The sequence below is a fragment of the Bombina bombina genome, chromosome 11 (genome assembly GCF_027579735.1).
Source record: "Bombina bombina isolate aBomBom1 chromosome 11, aBomBom1.pri, whole genome shotgun sequence".
NCBI classification, from domain to species: Eukaryota; Metazoa; Chordata; class Amphibia; order Anura; family Bombinatoridae; genus Bombina; species Bombina bombina.
Genome location: NC_069509.1, coordinates 82,204,737 through 82,228,401, shown reverse-complemented (window position 1 = coordinate 82,228,401; position 23,665 = coordinate 82,204,737). Strand labels below are relative to the sequence as shown.

The following is a 23,665-nucleotide window of genomic DNA, read 5'->3' as shown; positions in this document are numbered from 1 at the left end:
CTTTTGCAATAGTTGTTTTCCCTCAATTTCTGCATGCAAATCAGCCGCATCCCTCTACTTCCTCTAAGAAATTTATGTCCTGTTGCTGTATATATTACTCAGGGAGACTCTACTGACTTTACTCCTGGGTTTAAAGATAATTTACCCAGGGATATGGCAGAATATTCAGCGACTATCCCCAAGCTAAGTAAGCATAAACACAAATCTGGGGATTTACCTCCCTCTCTTGATGTGACCATGCAATCTCCTTCCCATCTACCTCAAAATCATCCAGTTCAGATGGGGAAGTGTCACCTGGTGAATAGGACCCTGTTCCTGACCTTGAATTTGACAATTCTTTCAGATTTAAAGAGGAACATAGCCACACCTTGTTACATGAGGTACTGAGAACTCTGGGCATTTCAAGGAAAAACCTAATGAAAACAAGCATGTAAATCAGTTAAATGTTGTTTTCAAATCTCATCCTAAGATTCCAGATGTATTTCTGGTTCCAGATTTGGTTTCTGACTATATAGCCAAAGAATGGTGAAACAATGGTATTACATTTGTTCATTCTTCCGGGTTTAAGAGAATGTACCCGTTTCCAGAGCAGAACGTGGAATAATGGGAAACCATACCCAAGGTTGATGGAGCCATTTCCACTCTTGCCAAATGCACTACCACCCCTATGGAGGACAGCACCTATTTTAGGGATCCAATGGACTGCAAAATGTAGTCTTTCCTGAGAAATCTCTTCCTTAAGACAGTTCTACTGCTTAAACCTGCAGTGTCTTATCACCAAGAGACCTATTGTGTGATTCTATCCAAATGGTCTCTGAACAATCCTCTGCTGTGGACCTCCAGAATTGCATTAGCGCCCTTTAAAATGGCTAACGCCTTTTTTTTTTTTTTTATTCAATAGTTTTTATTGGTTTTTTAGTTTCACAACATTACATCAAAAAGAAATGGTTAATTTCAACAAGTGAAACATCTTTTAAATACAGCAGTATTTATCATCATTCAAAATCTTAACTGTAAACATCTTCCATACTTTGCGGGAAAAATATAAGAAAAAAAAAATAACATTAAATTGAACAAAAAAGACATCAAAATCATTGTTTTCTATTATTTGATAAGATATTGTCCAGTACTGATACTCCTAGCCAAGACGGGAGGGGTGAAAGGGGGGTGGAAGGGGAAGGAAAAGAAGAAAAGAGGGTACAAGTAGAGATTTTATATAAGTGAAAAAGGGTCTATAAAATCAGGAATGTTGATGTACCTTTAGATATTCAGATTATAAAGGCCTTGTTCCCAGATAAAGTACATATCGGCAAAGAACTCTCGTTTTCCCACATAGTAATAGTGTTGTTTTTCTAACTCTAGTATATGTCTTACCTCATCCACCCACTGTGTGTGTGTCGGGGTCTTTTGGGTCTTCCACAGTCTGGGTATCAATCTCTTTGCACATGTCAACATCAGTTGGAGGAGCCTTGTGCGGTATATGCAATGTAAGTGTGGGAGAACATTGAGTAAGATGAGTTTCGGGTTCAGGGAGATGTCTAGACCTAGAATTTTATTAATGCATTGTTCTGTCTTGCGCCAAAAGTCAGATAAAAGAGGGCAGTCCCACCAGATATGAGTTATGGTACCTTGACCTCCACATCGTCTCCAACAGGACGATGGGGTAGTAGGGTAAATATATCTAAGTCGTTGGGGTGTCAGATACCATCTGGCGAGTATTTTATAGTTTGACTCAGATATTAACAACGAAGTAGAGGCGGAGTGTGTCCTTATAAAGCTATTTCTCCAGTCCTCATCCGTAAAATTTTCTAACAATTCTGATTCCCATTTCCCAATGAAGGAAGGGCGTTGGTCTGGGAAAGAGTTTCGTAACAGTTTATAAGCTGTTGACAAGCGTGCTTTTTTAATATCAGAATTAACACATAGTTTCTCAAACGTGGTCAGTGGTCTAAATACGTTAGATTTGTAAGTGTTGTCGGATAGTGCATGTCTTATCTGCATATAAGGGTACCAGCTATGGAAGGGTGAGCCTAATTCCTCTTGTAATTTTAGTCTGTCTTTGATCCCTCCTGATTCTACCATGAGGTAAATCGGTAGGTTTTTTAAATGCTCTTCTGTGTGTGTATGGGAAAAGGATGGGTCCTTCAAAAAAATCTGGTTGTGCAACAGAGGGGTAAGAGGTGATATTGGAGTGGAGATTCCTACATTATGCGTTATCACATAGTCCCAGACGTCTAAAGTAGCTTTAATGTATGTGTTTTGATATGCTTGCGGTGGTCTGTGAGCTTTGGGGAGCCATGCTATATCTCTCATAGGTTTAGCCCCCAAGAGAGAATTTTCGATTTGCACCCATAGTGCAGAGCCGTTAGAGTGAGACCAGGAGATTACTCTGGTCAAGTGTGTTGCTCTATAGTAGTTTAGGAGATTAGGGGCGTTGAGTCCACCGTCTGCTTTAGACATATATAGTGTCTGTTGGGATACTCTAGGCTTCTTGTAGGACCAGATAAATGAATTAAGCATACTCTGTTGGGTTTTTAAGTATGAGACCGGCAGGGCCATCGGTAATGTCTGGAATAGGAATAGATATTTTGGAATTATCATCATTTTTATAGTATTAATTCTCCCCATCCATGACAGGTGACCCTGCCTGTGCCACCCTTCCAGTAATGTCTTTACCGAGTTTTGGAGGCAGATGTAATTATTTTGGAATAAGTCATAGTGATTATGTGGAATTATCAATCCTAAGTATTTTAATTTATCAACGATCTGGAAAGATGTCTGTTGGTTAACAAAGTCTCTGTCACTTTGAGGTGAGTTCAGTAGCATGATTCCGGACTTCTCCATATTAATGGAGAAGTTCGATACCTGTCCGTATTCGTTCAAGGTTTGTAACAAAGCTGGTAATGTAGTAGAGGGGGCCCGTAGGGTGAAGATCACGTCGTCAGCAAATAGTAAGCATTTTTGGTGAGTCTGATTAAAGTGTATGCCTAATATGTCATTATTGTCCCTTATTTTAATAGCCAGAATTTCGATGGTTATAGCAAATAAAAGTGGCGACAAGGGGCAACCCTGGTGGGTTCCGTTAGTAATTGGGAAAGGGTGGGATAGAGTTCCATTGACTCGTACTCTAGCTTGAGGGTGAGAATATAGCGCTTGGATCCTATCTACAAAAGCCTCAGAAAATCCAAACCTCGACAGAGCCCCCCACATAAATTGCCAGCTGACCCTGTCGAAGGCTTTCTCAGCGTCCGTTGAAAGAAGCGTGAGAGGTGTTTTGTCATTGTGTGCAGTCAGTAGAGAGTGCAGAACTCTAATTGTATTATCCTTAGCTTCCCTGCCCCTGACAAACCCCACTTGATCTGGATGTATAATCTTGGATAGGATCAAATTGAGGCGGTTCGCCAGTATCTTAGCATATATCAATGTTCAAGAGTGATATGGGTCTATAGTTGCCCGCCAGGGTTCCCACCTTGCCTGCCTTCGGAATCACTGTGATTGTGGCCTCTAGTAAAGATTTAGAAAAAGTTTCTCCCTTGTCTATTGATGTAAATAATGTATATAAAGGAGGACATAGTTGCGGTTGAAGCAGTTGGTAAAATTTAGCCGATAGGCCATCTGGCCCGGGAGATTTCCCATTAGGGAGTGCTTTAATGGTATTCATTATTTCTAGGTTTGTTATGGGAGCTTCTAGTATGCGGTTATCATCCTCTGATATTTTAGGGGTCTCTGTAGTGTGGAGGTAGTGTGCAATTTTATTGTTAACTTCTTGAGTGGTGTTGGGGTGAAGGTTGTATAGCTTAGTGTAATAGGATACAAATGTATCCGCTATTTCTTCATGTCTACTGACCATTTTGCCAGAAGGATGTGAAATAGTTCTAATAAATGATTTATATTGTTGTCTTTTAAGTGACCTTGCTAGAAGGCATCCAGCCTTGTTACTGTCTGCATAGAATTTGGCTTTAGTGGTTAAGGCCCTTAGGTGTGCTCTTTGAATTAGAAATTTATTTAGACTTTCTCTGGCTGATGTAAGGTCTGCAAGTTTTTGAGTCGAGGTCGGGTCATTCTTATGTATCCTATCTGCTGTGGTCAGGGTGTCAGTCAGGGATGTCATCTGAGCCCTCCTCATTTTCCGTAGCTTAGCCGTATGTTTTATAAGAAACCCCCTGATATAACACTTATATGTTTCCCAGTTATTTCCTGCTGATGTATCTTCAGGTTTGTTATCAAGAAAAAATTCATCTGTTGCCTTAATCAATTCATCTATTGCAGCTTGGTTCGTCAGAATGGTTTCATCCAGTCTCCAATTTAATGTATTTATTGGTTTAGTATGCCATTGGAAGGTGGATAAGACCATGCTGTGATCCGACCATGAGGTATGTGATATTTTAGATTGGACTAGGTTAGTTAAGAGCGTCTGGCTACAAAAAATGTAGTCTAGTCTGGAGTAGGAGTGTTGTGGGTGGGAGAAAAATGTGTAGTCTTTCTGTGTGGGGTGAGCTATTCTCCAAGTGTCAAATAGAGAGATAGATTGAAGAGCAGCGCAATTAGCTTTTAGTATTCTGTTGCTGAGATATCACTTCCCCGTGGAATTATCTACAGAAGGGTGCATGGTAAAGTTAAGGTCCCCACCTAATATAATTGGGCCTTTTGAGACATCCAAGATAGAGTTGATGATTGATTTATAGAACCTGGGGGTAGGTCTGTTAGGGGCATAGACATTGACCAAGGTAATTAAGGAACCATAGCACCGTCCCACCAAAATTAGCAGTCTCCCCTCTTTGTCTGAATGTTTCTGGATTAGTTCGAAGGGGACATTGTGATTGATAGAAATACATACTCCATTTTTCTTACTCAACCCTGAACTAAAAAAGTGTTTATCAAAATAGCGCTCAGCTAAACGAGGTTCCCTTCGTCTCTTAAAGTGGGTTTCTTGAAGCATAATCACATCAATCCCCTTTTTATGGAAGTCAAAGTAAGCTATGGAGCGCTTTTCAGCGGATAGAAACCCCTTTACATTTTGGCTTGCTACAGAAATGGTATTCATTTTTGTCATGTAAGATCTATAGTCTAGTGTTTGGGTCGGGGAGGTCTCTCTTTTTAGTTGGTTCCTGAGAAAAGACAAAGGGAGGTAGAAAAAGGGAAAAGAGGAAGGAAAGGAAACTTGGAGGGGATCAAAGCAAAAGTACTAAACTGTGATTTGTGGACAAGTCTTAGTTGTTTAAGTGTCTGTTACGTTTACAGGCGGTAGTGTGGAAGTATATATAAATTCAATAACTTACAAACTTGAAAAACTTTCAATAGGTGAGGCAGGTTGACAAGCCTAGTAGCTACTTACATTGCATATTTTATATTCAGCACAACAAGAATAATCTAGGTTAAGCATGTAACAAAAAAAAACAAAAAATAAACATTACATTTCAGGAACTTTTGTGGTACGATAGTGGTGATCTAAATTCACAACTGTGTTTAAGCTACAAGGACATCAGAATAAACGACTAATACATTAAAACAATTGGATTGAATACAGTCCAGCAAAACATCTCCTAACAGTATACTTGCCGCTTTCTACGGAGTGTCAGTCGGCTTCTGCTTACCAGTAATTATAGTCCAAGTCCAAGCTCAAATATAACAGAGCCCGCTTTGTTAAATACACGGGACTTAGCTTGCCGATTGGTGTAATACAGAGTTACCTGGTTCGGTCACCCTGGTTGTGTCAGATCTGAGTCTGCCGGGTTGGTTTGCTTCCTCTTGAGGTAACTTGTGGTTTTTGCCGGCCCAATTTTCCTCTGTTGTTTGGGGGCCAGTGTCCCCAACAAGGAGTTTAGATGTGGTAGTTCTGAGTTTCCAATTAGGGCAGGGATCCCTAGCATTTGACAGAAGTGGTCAGCGTCAAGAAGGTCTCGGCATTCAAATCTTTTCCCGTTTTTGGTGGTAACCACTGAGGTGGGGAATCCCCATCTGTAAGGGATCTTGAGCTGCCTAAGGTGAAGTGTTAAGGTTGCAAATTCTCTTCTTTTTTGTAGTGTCCTTATGGATAAATCTTGGTAGATCTGTATACGGTAGCCTTGATAAGACACTGTGTGTTGTTTTCTGGATAAATTGTATATATCTTCACGGTGCTGGTAATTCTGGAATCTTACAATAATGTCTCTGGGTGGGGAGTTCTCATCAGGTTTAGGGCGTAGAGCCCTATGAGCCCTATCTAGAACAACATTTGTCAGATCCATATCTTCTGACGCAGCCATTTCTGAGAAGAGACCCTGAAGAAATTCACGTATTTCATTGTTTTGCACTGTTTCAGGGATGCCCCGAAAACGCAGGTTTTGTCGTCTGGTGCGGTTTTCGAGGTCGTCCAGTTTGTTCTCTATTTCTGTGAGATCTTGGTGTTGGTGCGAAACTTTAGTAGTCAGGTCCGCCATTTTCTGAGAGAATACGTATTCATGCTCCTCAAGTGAGTCGACTCTGTGGTTCAAGTCTGTAATTTCTTTTTTCAGGTCAGCACATTCCTCCTTTATGCAAATTTTGACCTGGTCTATTAAAGCTTTAATGGCCTTATAGGTAATAGGGGGATCGGTAACTGTTTCCTGAGCTTCAGGCGTGGACCCTCTGGAAGTATCAGTGCTATCCTCTCTATCTTCTGGGGCAGAGGGGTGTGGGGAGGTCGTGCCATTTTTTTGTTTATTTTTATCTGCTTGTTTAAAGAAGGTACTGACGGCTTCTTGCGATCTTTGAGATACTTTCTGTGGTTTGTCTGGTTTTCCCAACTTTCTTTGCGACATTTTCTCAAATAGGTGAATTGGCTAAATTAAAGAAGATTGAATTTACCACAGGTAATTAATTAGGTAGGCCTCAATCCCCGGGGATTTTACTCACACAGAGTGATCGTGGGAAAAGGAGAGAGGGTATGACCCGCTGACATTGAAGACAGCGGGAAAGGGAAGGGGATTGAGGCTAGGCTCTGCAGCACAGTTATACTGTGTATCTTCTTATAGTCTTTCCCGTGTGTTGTTGATACTTGGGGCCAAGTTGTGATATATCGTTGTCTGCTGTATTATAGGCAGATGGAAATGACCCAAACTTTTTCAAAATGTGCTGATAGGTCTGCTAGAACAGTATAGTCTCCGCGTAGTGGGGCTTGAGTTCAGGTCTAAGGGAGACAGTTCTGACCCTGGTAAAACGGCAAATATTTCTCTAAAGCTCTGTCTCTTGAGCAAAGGCCAAATGTTGACGGATATATAAGTGAAATCAGTCCTCTATAATGCTCATGTCTTCTTTGCGATATATTGTTATATGTTAGTAATCCATTTCTTTATGGGGCGGTATAATCAGAAGCAATTTGATACATGCCTTCTGAGCAAAGCTATGAGTCTTCTCCGGCCTTCAAATGTGTGTACTAACTTGCATCTTGACTGTATACTGCTTTGTTTTCCCAGCCCACTACCATCTAATTTAGTAGGGGAAGAAGTTTCCTTGCTATGCTTTATAAGCTTATTGTTATATCATCTGCATAAAATCTCAGTTATTTGTCAACTTCACCCCTCTTGCCTCACAACTTAGTTCCTTTAGAATCATGAAATTACTTCGATCTTGCAAGTTTGCTTACTGGTAGTTGAAACAGGCCTGCTTCTGTTATCATGGCAGTTGTCACTTGCACGCCGGAGCGGAGCTTCGGCTCTCCGGTACTGCAGCCTTCCGAAATGTCTGTGAGAAGCCTTCGCCTGCTGTAGGTATCTTTGGCTGTGTTGCTTCTCTTGTAGTGAGTGTTATGACTCAGTTCGTCGGCAAGAGGGGAGTTTGGATCGTAGCTGAGCTCAGACTCGGGGATCGCAAGCTCACTGCGTCACATGCATGGGCCCTCCGTGCCCCGCCGTATTGCAGATCTCCGTCGGGATGGGTCAGTGTGAGTTTTGAAGGACATTTATGTAGTCCTGCGTTGTTCCCAAATCTGGTAGTACCTCTATAATTCAGTAAAGTGCTGAATAGCGTGAGATATTTTTGGTAGCTCTCGGCTTGTTTTAAGAGCCCTAGTGTTTAGCGGCCATCTTTGTCGGTCGCTTGCTCCGCCTCCATGGCTAACGCCTTTTTATGTGATGCAGTAATGGACATTATCAAGATTGATGTCAAGAACATGTCTATGGAAGTTATTGCAAGAAGGGCCTTTTGGTAGTAAGGCATTCTGCTTAATTTATTGTTAGTGTATATTATGTGTGGCTCAAGACAATTTATTTTTCTTCCAATGTGGCCCAGGGAAGCCAAACAATTGGACACCTCTGATTTAGAGGATATGGGAGTAATTATCCCAGTGCCTGGGTCAAGGTTTTTTTCCAATCTGTTCATTGTCCCAAAGAAGGAAGGGACTTTCTGACCCATTTTAGATTTGAAAACCCTAAACAGGTTTGTCAGGCTCCCCACTTTCAAGATGGAAACAATTTGTACAACGTTACCCTTAATCCAACAGGGTCAATTCATGTCCACCATAGACCTCAAGGATGCATACCTGCACATCCCTATCCATAAGGATCGCTATCGGTTTCTAAGATTTGCATTCCTAGACAAACGCTATCACTTTGTCACCATTTCATTTGGTCTGTCTACAGCTCCTTGCATCTTCACAAAGGTGCTAGGTGCATTGTTGGCGATAATCGGAGCTCAAGGATCTCAATTTCCCCTTTACTGGACAATATCTTAGTGCAGGCTCTTTCTCTACCTCTAGCTATTGGTCATACTCAAAGGCTACCGTCTTTTCTCCAAGACCACAGTTGGAGAATCCAAAAAGTTGTTTTAACACCAGCTACAAGGGCGTCCTTTCTAGGAGTCGTCATAGATTCAGTCCAAATACGTCTATTCCTGACGGACTCACACAGAATAAAACTTCAGGCGCGTCTGTCTCTGCAATGTGCTTCTTGTCCATCAGTAGCTCAATGCATGGAGGTGGTGGATCTTATGGTTGTTACTTGGGACATCGTTCCCTTGCCCAGCTTCACTTGCAAACCCTTCAACTATCTATGCTTAATCAGTGATCAAAGAATTATCTGCAATTGGAACAGCAGATTGCTCTGAAGTTGTCCGTTAGACAATATCTCTCTTGGTGGATATAAGGTTCTTCTTTGACCCTTGGGGCATCATTTCTTCGACCATCATGGGCTATTGTGATGACAGATGCAAGTCTTTCAGGGTGGGGCACTGTCTGGAATTCTCGAAGAGCACAAGAAGTTTGGTCCCCTCCTGGAGGCTAGGTTACCAATCAACATTCTGGAACTCTGAGCGATTCTTTAAGAGGTACCTGCAGTCCACTTGCTATGCAGGAAGTGTCCCAGATTCTAGCTCTGGCAGAGAGGAATCAATACTCCATTCCAACAGTTCGCATCCCAGGAGTGAACAATTTGGAAGCGGATTACCTCAGCCATCAGTCGGTACATCCCGGAGAGTGGTCTCTCCATGAGGACATCTTCAATCAATTAGTGATCAGATGGGGTCTAACAGACATAGATCTGATGGCCTTCCATTTAAATCACAAACTTCCAATGCATTGTGCAAGATCAAGGGATCTAAAGGCAACAAATGATAAACACCCTAGTGTGTCCATGGAATTTGCATCTAGCCTACCTGTTTACTCCGTTTGTTCTACTTCCAAGAGTAATTGCTAGAATGAAACAGGAGTTAGCTTCGGTAATCTTGATTGCTCCATCCTGGCCCAGTAGAACATGGTATGCATATCTAATGCAGATGTCCTCTTCTCCTCCATGGCTTCTTCCTCTAAGACAAGATCTATTGTCTCAAGGGCCTCTTTTTTTCCATCAGGATCTCTAAGTTTAAAGGCATGGAGGTTGAACACCTAGGTTCTCTGGTTCAGTTATTGACACTGATTCCAGCCAGAAAACCCTTTACCAAAATTTGGAAAGCATACTTTGAATGGTGTTCTTCCAGATGATTTTCTTTTGTATTCCTTCAGGATTCCTAGAATTCTTCAGTTTTTACAAGACAGTCTTTTCAAGGGTTTGTCTGCTAGCTCCCTTAAAGGTCAAATTTCATCATTCTCTTCTCTCTTTCATAGAAAGCTAGCTAAACTTACAGACGTTCAGACTTTTGTCCAGGCATTAGTAAGAATTAGGCCAGTTGTGAGACCTATTTTCCTGCAGATGGGAGCAAACAAACAAAAGGGCGCCTCCTGTGTGTATCAGTAATTCCAATCAATCCTCTTATCACAGTGATAAATGTGCATAATACAGGTAGCCCTCAGTTTACGCCGGGGTTAGGTTCCAGAAGGAATGGTTTTAAATTGAAACCCAGTTTATAATGTAAGTCAATGGGAAGTGAGGGAGTTAGGTTCCAGGCCCCTCTCAAAATTGTCATAAGTAACACCTAATACATTATTTTTAAAGCTTTGAAATGAAGACTTGAAATGCTAAACAGCATTATAAACCTATTAAAATAATCACACAACACATAATATATAATTAAACTAAGTTAAATGAACAAAAACATTTGCTAAACAGCATTATAAACCTAATAAAATAATCACACAACACAGACTTCACTTGCATTTTTCTGCAAACAGTTATTTATATACATTCCAATCTGGACTGATTTATAAACAGGAAGATCTTGTTCCTTGGAAATCTGCTTGATAGCTCAGGTCTGGTTAAACTGATAAATTTCAGCTTGCTTGGCTTTGCTGCAACACAAGCGGACAGCTCCACCTACTGGTTATTTTAATAAATGCACTGCTTCTCAATGCTTTTCAATAGCAGTCACATGACTGGAAAAAAAGGTTGTTATTCTGAAACGGTGTAAATTGAACCGTTGTAAAACGAGGGCCACCTGTACTCACATTTGGTAGCAGCACTCAATTGTGCTAATTAGAGACAAGCTGAAGGATTTCAGTACTTCAGCTCACTGTACACCGGCAAACAGGAACTCCTGTGAGTGGTTCAAATGAGGGTAGCAAAAATAGGGACACATCGGCTTATAAAAAGCATATGAAATTGTATTGACCAAAGTTAAAAAGTGTTCAAATAGACCCACAAGTGCAAGGGCATAACAAATTGGTTAACCCTTAATGCAACGCGTTTCTCGGCTTACACGCCATTTCCTCAGGCATATAGCAGTCCCTCTGCTTCCTTTAGATATACACACATTTAAAAACCCTTTTCAGCTGACAATAATTGATGCAATGAAAATTGAGCAGTGCAGCATCACTAAACCCTCCCATTTAAATACCTATTGATCACATATTGGTAAACAATCCAGATATTTCCATAAACATTATAACATGAACATGACTAAAGTTAAAAACTAAATCATTGGATGATCTCTTTTTAAAATTAAAACACAGATCACAGCGTAACACACAAAATCTATATCCATGTTGTGAGACCTATTTCTCTCCCCTTTGAACCGATGCATTCCATTGATATCAAACTCCTGAAAATTGCTTTTCTTGTTTGCAATTTCCTCAGCTTGGAGAATTTCTGAGTTATCGGCTTTATCCTGTTATTCTTCATTTTTAGTTTTTCACAAAGTTAAAGCTGTGCTTGGTACTAAATATGATTTTCTTCCTAAGGTAGTTTCCTCAGGAGATTGTTGTTCCTTCTAATTCTAAGGAACGTCTTTTACATAATCTTGATATAGTCAAAGCATTTAAGTTTTATCTTCAAGCTACTAAAGTGTAGAGACAATCTTCCAGGTTGTTTGTTCATTACTCTGGGACTCGTAAAGGGCAGAAGGCTAATACTGTAGCTTTGACTTCTTGGCTAAAACAGGTAATTCAGAAGGCTTACTTGGTGGCGGGAAAGTCGCCCGCTAAGCGTATCACTGCCCATTCTACAATATCAGTTGCAACTTCCTTGGCTTTCAAAAATGATGCATCTTTTGGAGCAGATTAGCAAAGCTGCAACATTGTCTTCTCTGCATACTTTTTCAAAATGTTATCGCTTTGATGTTTTTGCTTCTTCACAAGCAGCTTTTGGCAGGAAAGTCCTTCAGGCCACAGTGTATGATAAATAGGAACTGCCAGAAAAATGTCCCACCCATTCATTCACATGGACTTTTTTTTTTGATTTTTTGTTTTTTACTTGCCATTTTGTTTAAAAACGTTTGAACTAATATATTAGTTGTGCAATAGCTTTGTTTAGTTTAACACTAGTACAGTACAGTATTCAGTAAAAACTGTACAGTACCTGTAAAACTGTGACAATTACTGTAGTAAAAGTCAGTTTCACCTCCGTATTGGCAATGTATTAGTGAATTGCTGTAAATTGAGCTATACCTGTATTAACATGCGTTATGTTCACATTTTCTTTTTCTACAGCAGAGGGCGCTAAAGCCTTTCACTTTTACAGGCCCATTTATCAAGCTCCGTACGGAGCTGGAAGGGCCGTGTTTCTGGCGAGTCTTCAGACTCGCCAGAAACACAAGTTATGAAGCAGCGGTCTAAAGACCGCTGCTTCATAACCCTGTCCGCCTGCTCTGAGCAGGCGGACAGGAATCGCCGGAAATCAACCCGATCGAATACGATCAGGTTGATTGACACCTCCCTGCTGGCGGCCGATTGGCCGCGAGTCAGCAGGGGGCGGCTTTGCACCAGCAGCTCTTGTGAGCTGCTGGTGCAATGTTAAATGCGGAGAGCGTATTGCTCTCCGCATTTAGCGAGGTCTTGCGGACCTGATCCGCAGTGTCTGATCAGGTCCGCAAGCCCTTTGATAAATGGGCCCCATAAAGTCATTTTCTTTTCACCCGTAAAATTGACATGAACATTTTTTTTTCTTTCATGAGTCAGATAGAGAAAACAATTTAAAAAAAAAAAAAAAGTTTCCAATTTATTTCTATTATCAAATTGTATTATTTTTATTATTAATTTTTGTTTAAGAGATAGCTAGAAAAATAGCGTGCACATGCCTGGAGCGCTACATGACAGGAAATAGTACTGCCATCTAGTGCTCTTGCTAATATTTAACAATGTTGCAGACACGTGCACACTCCTGAACTTATTATCCTGCTTTTAACAAAGGATAAAAAGAAAATGAAGAAAATTTTGATAATAGAAGTAAATTGGAAAGTTGTTTTTTAAAGGGACAGTCTAGTCAAAAATAAACTTTCATGATTCAGATAGATCATGCAATTTTAAACAACTTTCCAATTTACTTTTTTCATCAAATTTGTATATTCTCTTGGTATTCTTTGTTGAAAGGTAAATCTAAGTAGGCTCATATGCTGATTTCTAAGCCCTTAAAGGTGCCTCTTATCTGAATGCATTTGGCAGTTTTTCACAGCTAGAGGGCATTAGTTCATGTGTGACATATAGATAACATTGTGCTCACTCCCGTGGAGTTATTTATGAGTCGGCACTGATTGGCTAAAACTGCACGTTTGTAAAAATAACAGATAAGGAGGCAGTCTGCAGAGGCTTAGATGGTTATGTAAAACTGGGGAATGGGTGATAAAGTCATTATCTTTTTAAACAATAAAAATTCTGGACTAGACTGTCCCTTTAAAATTGTATGTTCCTTCTGAATCGTGAAAGAAAAAAAATAACCGGGTTTATGTCCCTTTAAGATTATTATTCTTGGAATGTCTATGTCCTGTTATCCGAATCAGTGCTTTAGTGATCGTAGGAAAATGTCTGTTCCAGTTACAGAGTAGAAGAACCGCCGCCGCTAGTAGCACTGCAGAAGAATGAGTGGGATCCAGTTCTAGAGTGGGCAGAGAAGAGGTAACGCATGAGAGATTCCTCCTGTAAAATACCGGGTATCTCTCTCATCAGTCTCTTTAAAGGGATACTAAATAGTTTGTATGGAAAAATATTTTATTATGTGTAGCAAAAACAACTTTGTAATATAATTTCATTATTTTGTCACCTTTTTTTGAAAATTGTTTTCTCGATTTGAGCTGAGTTTTTCTTAAGTAATGGTTGCCACCATATTGAAACCTATATTTGCCACTTATCTATCTCTACTGCTTAGGGCAATTAGAGATGGATATAAAACAGGCAATAAAAATTGGGTGTGCAATCAAGGATGTCAGAAATATAGTATTGTCTTGAGTGTCCCTTTAAAAATTCTCCACTCTTATCAAACTGGGGGCAGGGGCTACACTAAGAATTTCTAAGTGCTAATCAAGCAAGTAGTTAGATTTTTTTATACAATCCGGTTTCTTTTTATGTTTTCTTTGATTTAACATATTTGTTTTTGCCTAAGGGGCACTGTTTAATAATTCTTTAAAGGGACACTCAGGTTAAATAAAATTTTCATGATTCAGATACAGTATGTAATTTTAAACAACTTTCCAATTTACTTCTATTAAAAAAAATGTGCACAGTCTGTTATATTTACACTTTTTGAGTCACCAGATCCTACTGAGCATGTGCAAGAATTCAGACTATACGTATATGCATTTGTGATTGGCTGATTGCTATCACATAGTACAAGGGGAGTGGAAATCTATATAACTTTGAAATTTGTTATAAAAAAATCTACTACTCATTTGAAGTTCAGACTAAGTGCTATTGCATTGTCTTGTTGTTAATGTGTTGACTGGTCCTTTAAGAGGAGGATTTTTCCCGAACGTTGTGTATCGTTTGGATCCCCATCCTATATAGTAAAAGGCCAAGTATGTTTGTCCGAAGCTGTCATGCGCAGTAGAGACTGCGCAAGGACAAACATACCTGGCCTTTACCCGCAGCATGAGACGGCTTCAAGAAGCTCCGGCACTCTCAGCTGTTATGTTACAGCCGATAGCTGGAGCTCCTGAAGCTTCAAGCATCTGCCGCATATGGAGCCGGAGCGAGATCAGTGCTCTGGCGTCATATGAGGGCAGGTGACTGATTGTTACAGACAGTGACACTGTATGTGTCACCGTCTGTAACGATCTTCTGCTGGTGCCGGCGGCTGGGAGGTGTGGTGGGAGGCAGGTAGGCGGCTCAGCAGCGGAGGGGGGAGGGAGTGGGAGGGCCCTACACTACAGAAAAAAAGGGACAGGGAGGGAAGAGCAGCCACACTACAGAAAATGGGTTTCTATAGAAAAAAAAGGGACAGGGACGGATGGGGCAGCTACACTACAGAAAAGGGGTTTCTACAGAAAAAAAGATGTGCGGGGGGGTACTAAATGGTGATCGTGAGGGTGGAGGTGGTGGAATCGCTACACTACAGAAATAAATAAAAAATAAATAAAAGGGGTTTATAGGTACTAGCAGACAGCTGCCAGTACCTAAGATGGTGGCAATAGTTAGAGGGGGGAGGGTTAGAGAGCTGTTTGAGGGGAGATCAGGGAGGTTGGAGGGTTAGGGGGATCCTACACTACAGAAAAATAAAGATAGGGATAGATATATATATATATATATATATATACACACTGATTGTCATTGGTTCACCAGTGTGTTCAGTTAGAAACCAGTAGTGCATTTCTGCTCCTTTAACAAAGCATACCAAGAGAATGAAACAAATTAGATAATAGAAGTAAATTAGAAAGTTGTTTAAAATCTAGTGCTCATTTCAATTTCAAAGTAAGAGCTATTACATTGTATTTTTATTGTGTACTTGTCAATTTATTAAATTTAACTGTATTTAGTAGCCCTTTAACTCCCTTTGCGGGGGATAAACTCATAAAGGTGCCAGGTCGCTAGTCTTAAATTAGAGCATTTAATTAATCGACTGTATTGGTCCTGTGCTAATGGATATAATTTAAAACTCAATGTATGTTATTGGAAATACTGATTAGTCTCTTGCTAACAATGTATTTTGGTGCTAATGTGATTGTATTGCGTTGCCTTTTGTGTAGTCATCTCAGAATCATTGTAGATTTTTCTTTGGTTTCAGATATGATGTGGTGATTGGATCATCCACGAGCATTGTGGGACCCACCATCCCAGCCCAGACTAAAGACGTATTTAGACGCCACCTGGAGTCCTATAACTTGTGGGCTTTATTAGGTAAGAATTTCAGCAAGTGTTAAAGGGAGATAGAGAGAATTAGGGGTCGATTTATCAAGCTACGGTGGACAGGGGCCTCTGGCGAGCTGAATTCTGCTGCCGGAATTCAGCATTGCACAAGAACGCAATTTTGCGCTCTTGTGAAACGCTGCACCCTGCCCATGCACAGCCAATCACGCGCGGGCAGGAGCTGTCAATCTCCCCGGTCGAAAGAGGCTAGGGAGATTGATTCGCCACCTAAGAAGAGGTGGAGAAGAGTTAGGGAAGCAGTGGTCTGATGACAGCTGCTTGATAAATACTGACTGCAGGTTCTCTTGTAAGAACCTGCAGTCATAATGCAGAGAACGGCTTGATAAGTCAAGCCCTTTATATGCTACTATTCATTACTTGGCCCTTTCACGCTTTATGTGAGTCTGTCTTCCTTATACTTGTACCTTCTCAGCTCTAGCCCACATTTACAGGGATATTAAAGGAACACAAACCCCCAAAAAAATATTTTATGATTCAGATAGAGAATACAATTTTAAACAACTTTCCAATTTATTTCTATGATCTAATTTGCTTCATTCTATTGGTATCCTTTGTTGAAGAAGCCGCAATACACTATTGGGAGCTAGCTGACCGCATTGGATGAGCCAATAACGTGAGACATATATATGCAGCCACCAATGAATAGAACAAAACAAATTTGATCAAATAAGTACATTTAAAAGTTAATTAAAATCATATGCTTTATCTGATTTGATGAAAAAAAATATGTCCTGTCCCTTTTAAACAGTATGGGATTGTAATATACATTTTATTTAATTATTTGTAGTAAAAAAAAACAAAAAAAACCTTTATTTTGTTTACCTTTCCTGTAATCTAACTATAAATGTTGTTGGTTTTCTGAGTTTCTGTAAAGTAGTGGGCGTCTCCGTGTTTCAACTTAAGTTTTCACTTATCTATTCTTTCTGCTGAGGACAATTACAAGGTACAGATTTAAAAACAGACATTAAAAGAAATTGTCCAAACAAGGCTGTGTGTAACACAGGGTTATTCAAAAGGGTTTCCACACACCCTTGTTTGCACAAAGATAAATAGAAAACTAGTTCAAACATGGCGGTGCCCATTACTATATAGAAACTAAACCTATATTCTAAATTAAGCTAATATAATTGTAAAATATACACATTTTATTCTCAGGCTATTATTTGCTTTGAATTTATCATATTGTCTGGCGTGTATTTACTGTTTAACATCCCTTTTAACCACTTAACGCCCTAAGGACGTCAGGGAACATCCTATGTTATTCGGCGTTTTGTAGCCTCCCTCAGATAGAGCTTATGATTTTTAAAATTTTTCCTAATTACTTCTATTGTCTAATTTGTTTTGTTCTCTTGATGTACTATTGAAAAGGATACCTAGGTAGGCTCAGGAGCTTCTGATTGGCGGCTGTAGATATATGCTTTGTGTTATTGGCTCACCCAGTGCGTAACTAGCTCCCAGTAGTGCATTGCTGCTTCTTCAGCAAAGGATACCAAGAGAATGAAACAAAGTAGATAATATAAGTAAATTGGAAAGTTGTTTAGAATTGTATTGTCTATCTGAATTCTAAAGAAAAACATTTGGGTTTCATGTCCCTTTAAGTAAAAGGATAATCGGACTGGGTTGCGTGCCTAGCATCGTAGGCAGTCCCCCATGATCCAATCCCGGTTTTGAAATCACATGATCTCATCTATGATCGCGTGATTTAGTTCTTCAAGCAAGTTTTAACATCAGACCTTTATTTTGATATTAAACACTTGCCCCGGACATGAAGGTGATAAAGGGAGCATAATTCATTCTATTAGAAACATTGCATTTGGTTTAAAAAAAACAAAAAAAAACACCTCCAATACTTCATTTGCATGTTACATGTGAAAACCAGTGTAGCAACCCCCACCTGAGCCCCCCCCCCCCTTCCCCAGGGATTGTTGATAGAGCCCCTCTCCCTCGCCTGTTTCCGTAGCATAGTGGCCCATCCCTCCCTCAGCAAACATTTGTTCTGTATTGTAGAGAACCCTCCTGCGATGCGCCGTCCACCTTCCCTTCCACACACCCCTACGGCTTCACCGCAAGCCATTACAGACAGTGACACAGATAGCGCTCCCTTACCATATGAAGGCAGATGCCTTCTGTCTCTGGCTGCAGTCTTCACTGTCAAAGCCACAGCCAGAACCGCAGGATGAGGCAGAAGGTTGGTTGGACATAGGTACTACATTAACAGAGTACACTAGGTAAATATGATAATGTATTCAAAGCATAGTTTAGCCTGAGAATAACAAGCATATGTATTAGTTTAATTATATTAGTTATTTGGTCTTCATAAAAAGTAATGGCCCCCACCATGTTATAGTCCCAAATGCACTTGCTGCTCAGATCGGGGAAGAAATACACCTGTGTACATCCGTCATAGCGTGGGTGCCGGCCAGTACAGCTGAACCTAGCTGCATAGACATCAAAGGCAGAAAAAGGCCGCAAATGCCAAATCTTAAAACAAAAGTCTTTATTAGATCCTTAAAAACAACAGTTCAGTGAAGGAGGTTAATCCATCAAAATCTTACGCGTTTCGTACTCTTATGAGCACTTAATCATAGATACTGTTCATATGGTCACACCTTTTTGTTTTAATACAATGGGTTAAATCACGTTTTTAAATTCTGTAACCTGAAAAAAGTAAGGTGTGACCATATGAACAGTATCAATGATTAAGTGCCCGTAAGAGTACGAAACGCGTAAGAATTTGATGGTTATTCCCCTTCACTGAACTGTTGGTTTTTAAGGATCTAATAAAGACTTTTGTTTTAAGATTTGGCGTTTGCGGCCTTTCTGCCCACCATGTTATAACCTAGGTTTAAAAAGCTGCTATCTCTTCTGCAGAAGCCAGATACATATAGTTAATGGAGGGGTGTGTCCTAGCAGCAGCTTGTAGTATTTGCATATTCTGGAGCTCTGGATGAAAGAACTAGAATCCGCTAATTATTGATCTTATTTACCAGCATCAGATAAGATCAAGCATACTATTATATTCTCCTTATCTAGCCGTCATGATTGCTATATTTGCTTTATCCGTGATTCCAAAGCCAGAATTGGACATTTGAGGCCTGTTGCAGTGGCAATTCTTCAGGCAGCGCTATTCCCCCCCGGTAGTCTGGGGTATATGGCCAATTATGGACAAGTAAACAACGAGTGTGTGAGAGGGCGCTAAAGAAAAGCTTAAAGGGATATTCAGCACCAGAATTTTTGTGGTTTAAAAAGAAAGATAATCTCTTTATTACCCATTCCCTAGTTTTGCATAACCAACACAGTTATAATAATACACTTTTTACCTCTGTAATTACCTTGTATCTAAGCTTCTGCTGACTGCCTCCTTATCTCAGATCTTTTGACAGACTTGCATTTTAGACAATCAGTGCTCACTCCTACGTCAATTCACGTGCTCAATGTTATCTATATGAAACACATGAACTAATGCCCTCTAGTGGTCAAAATGCATTCAGATTAGAGGCAGTCTTCAAGGTCTAAGAAATTAGCATATGAACCTCCTAGGTTTAGCTTTCAACTAAGAATACCAAGAGAACAAAGCAAAATTGGTGATAAAAGTAAATTGGAGAGTTGTTTAAAATGACATGCCCTATTTAAATCATGAAAGTTTTTTTGGGGCTTGACTGTCCCTTTAAACACACTTTTGAGGAGGTTTAAACACAACCTTTTGAGGAGGTTTCTATAGAGAGAGGTATACACTCGCCTAGCGCATCCACTTTCTTCTGATCATTCCTGGACAAGAAAATATCATAGTGTACATTCTGACCACTTATTGCAGCTGACGCTAACCGGCAAAGTTTGCTTATTCTCCTTCCAAGAATCATATTCTTGTGTACATTGCAGATGGAAGAGGCAGCCATGTTGGGAGAGTACCCATCACACCGTTTAAACCTGCAATACTGGGCGGAGCTAACTGCCAAGTGGAGCGGATGCTTTTACACTGAGCTCTCCATAGGCATTTTATATTAAGCTATTAAAAGTCATTATCTCCTAAAACATTACTCAACTTATGCCTTATCTTGTCATTGCATCAAGTGGAACCTCAACCAGCTTACGTGATGGAGATTAAAATAAGGAAGCTCTGACACAGTATAAAGCGGTATGACGCAGCTCTGATCTATTGAAAAGCTAAGCCACCATTTTAGGCTCTCCTTGCCTGCTAAAGCGGAATATTCCGCCCTAACGTTATGTAGCAAGTCGCAGACTGGCGAGACAATGGGACAAGTTTTGGACCTGCAACCAGACTTCTCCTGTACTTATTTCTGCCGCATCTACCTTGCTCAATAATAGCATATTATATTTCAAGTTCGGAGCTGCTGAACTCCCCCCCTCCCTTTCCCGCTGGCATCTGGGCCAAAATCTACCGAAAGAAAGTAGGGGGTGACAGACCTTGTAATATTTCCCAGAGGCTACTTATATACTCCTATATTAATCTCCCAAGCATATGGAATTCACATACAAGGGGGAGGATATGATACTATCTCATTTAGATGACCACTTTTCTGATCTAAAGCAAAGCCTGCTAACATTATTTGACCTGGCTAAACAACTACCGCAAGACCCACGGGCGACCGCAACAGGGGAATTTAGAGATTCCTCCAGAGTCAGCTAGACAACATTTTATGAGACACGGTGAAGTATCTATTGTGCAAGATACGGTAGGTGTAGTGCGTACACCGACACACTTTGAGATCTTAAGCACTGAGATATCTCCTCACAACTGCCCAGAAATTAAGTTGTCCGCGGGAGCAGTTAACGCTAGGTCACATACTGCCTTATTAGGGATGGCCCCAAGCTGGAGGTGGGAGATGGCACCTGAATGGGACTTGACTTTGCCAGAGGAGGAACGCAGGTCATTATGCTATTTTACCCAGGACTCTATCGCCTACCCACTGACACAGATACAGGCTCTAAGAGTATTATTGAGCCTCATTTTTATTCTGGTTCTATTCTACCTTACCCACTCAAAATCTGGAGTGGGTTAAACGGCACTGTATATTCACATAGACCTCCAGGTCTTAGTTTGGACACTAATGACTTTTCCTTGTTTGCATGATCCTCCTCCTTGTGTTTCGTTTTTGGTTGTCTGAGAACAGATGAATAGTTGAGATCTACTATAAGGTTATAATTTATTTAGTATACTGTAGATTTGATAGGATGATATATTACTGCACCCTCTGTTTGCTCCTTGTTCATATGGGAGAGTAATGTTTCAGCTCTATAAGTAGGATTTGTAGAGCTCCTTTTAATATTAGTTAAACTGCACTTTTACATTAAAATGTTGTGTTTCAAATGAAAAGAAACTAGAATGTTAGCTGTAATAACAGCGTTGGTTAAAACCTCCATTACTCTTATGACTTCACTCTTTTTTAAGCTATGATATCTAAGCCAACTAATATTGAGACACCCACCATCTCTTTAGAATTTCCCCCATGTCTATTACATAAGTCTTTACTCACTAGTTGTCTCCTACTATAGTGGTAATTTTATTCATTTAAACATCTACTTCCTGACCTACACAGACTAACACTGAGAGGCTATTTCCCTCTATTTTAGAGCAGCTATAGAATGCTTTTAATTTAAGGTTTGAAATGCATATAGGAGCTCAGTTCACATGTAGTCCTAATTGACACACCACAACCTACTTTTCTTTTTCGCCCCTAACTCTTCGTTTGTTTGTTTATATATCTATTTTTTTTTCTCTTTTCTCTCCCTATTCCCAACCCCAGATGCCAGATATGTATACTCAAGCGGCTCTGGTCCGCTGTTTTTTTCCCCATACTCCTGATATGTATATGTAACTAACATTTAAAACAACTGATTTCGCTTAGCTGATCCGTAAGGGATCTACATAATAGTTACCCCAATGCCATACATATAGTAAGAACGAGGTTCAACTCACACAGGCTTCACAATACAATAAACTATTATATACTGTGTTATTTATGGCCCAATCCAGTATCTCCCATCCCACTAACTGATGATAATACAATCCAAAGCTGGACCCAGACTGGTTCTGGGTACACAACTAACTTAGCAGATGTTGTCGGTTTGTGTAGTAATGGAAGTGTCATATCATGCACCTGTATGAAAATGTCTTGTCTATGGTGTTGCTTGATTGTAAAGCCCTGTTCTTTATTCTTGTATGTTTCACACACCTCAATTAAAAAATTAAAAAAAATTCTCAAAACCTGCAATACACCAGACTGGAACCCCTCATGCAAAACCTAATTGACAAAACACCTTCAGCTTTTGAACTGAGCCTACTAACCCCGTGAGAGTGGAAGTGGTGTCGGCCGACACAGCTCAACTATGTGAGCCATGAGAAGAGCTTTATTTGCAAAGCACTACTAAAGACATGACACCAGCCACACGAGATGGATCACTAACGTTTGGAAAGACACCCAAATATATGAGTTATGATCTCAGTGATTTGCCTACAAGCTGGAGTCTTAGTCACCAACGGGTACCAGTATTTAGGAATCAGGATGGTATTGTTGTCTTTCGGGACTCTCTCAAACGGCAAGAATCAACATGATACCAAAAACCTCTTCTATATATGCACCTGAAGGGGACTTACAGACTCATATACATAGTGGAACTATGCTCTATTTAACTGAGACATTTATATTAGACCAGGACCACTTCACAACTCTATACTATGCTTAAATAAGGACATTGAACTCTCAAAATCTGACTCCAAATGAAATAACAATAGGACCTCCTGACCTTTTCTCATGCATTGTTGACGACTCAACAGAGTACTTTGGAGTTCAATTTAAGATTGTAAACTGTTTTCTATTTCTCTACAGTCTATATGGGCTGCCTACAGTATATTCTTGTCATGCTTCACTAAATTGTACACGGGGGAAAAGATGGCAGCGTTATTTTAGTGATGGACATAGCATTCAGACCAGAAAAGGTTAATATGTAAAACCCTTTTCTTTTTTCCTATGATTTTCAATGGTAACTAAAAGGTAATATGTTATTTCACATTGTAGATTTAATTTACTATGAATCCTAAGATGGTTATTTCTCTTAACAACTTTTATCCTTGTTATATTAGGTAAATTGTTATGCAAATCGCACAATGCAGTTTAAACAGTTATTTTCCTGTAATATATAACATATATTTCAATGCATTTGCTCTAAAATACATATATTTGCATAGTTTTATTAATATATAAGAACTTGGATAATTTTTTCAAAACTGGAATTAACCTCCTAAAACATAGGACTATACCTCATTTCATGGCCTATACACATATGGATAATATTGTCCTTGTGCTGTGGCTAGCGGCCGGAGCCGTGGTAGAGAGCGGAATACTTTATTATTTATCTAAAGCACCAAAGTATATTTTTTTGATGTACAGGAAGCAGTTTATATAATTCTCACTGGAATTATTAAAGTGATACTAAACCTAAGTCTTTTCTTTTATGATTGAGATAGAGCGTGCAATTTTAAGCAACTTTCTAATTTACTCCTATTATTAAATTTTCTTCATTCTCTTGCTATCTTTATTTGAAAATCAAGAATGTAAGCTTAGGAGCCGGCCCATTTTTGGCTCAACACCTGGTTTACGCTTGCTGATTCGTGGCTAAATGTAACCACCAATCAGCCAGCGCTATCCAGAGTACTGAACCAAAAATAGGCTGTCTCCTAACCTTACATTT

The 23,665-nt window shown here is 39.9% G+C and overlaps 1 protein-coding gene across 1 annotated transcript in view; it reads left to right on the top strand.

The window, feature by feature from the left end:
* The window catches only part of ATPAF2 (ATP synthase mitochondrial F1 complex assembly factor 2), a 54,941-nt gene that overhangs the window by 11,942 nt on the left and 19,334 nt on the right, over positions 1–23,665 (top strand). Inside the window, exons 6-7 of the mRNA XM_053694987.1 lie at positions 13,631–13,711; positions 15,813–15,925. Coding sequence (XP_053550962.1) covers positions 13,631–13,711; positions 15,813–15,925 — 194 coding nt within the window. The remainder of the gene's footprint in view (positions 1–13,630; positions 13,712–15,812; positions 15,926–23,665) is intronic.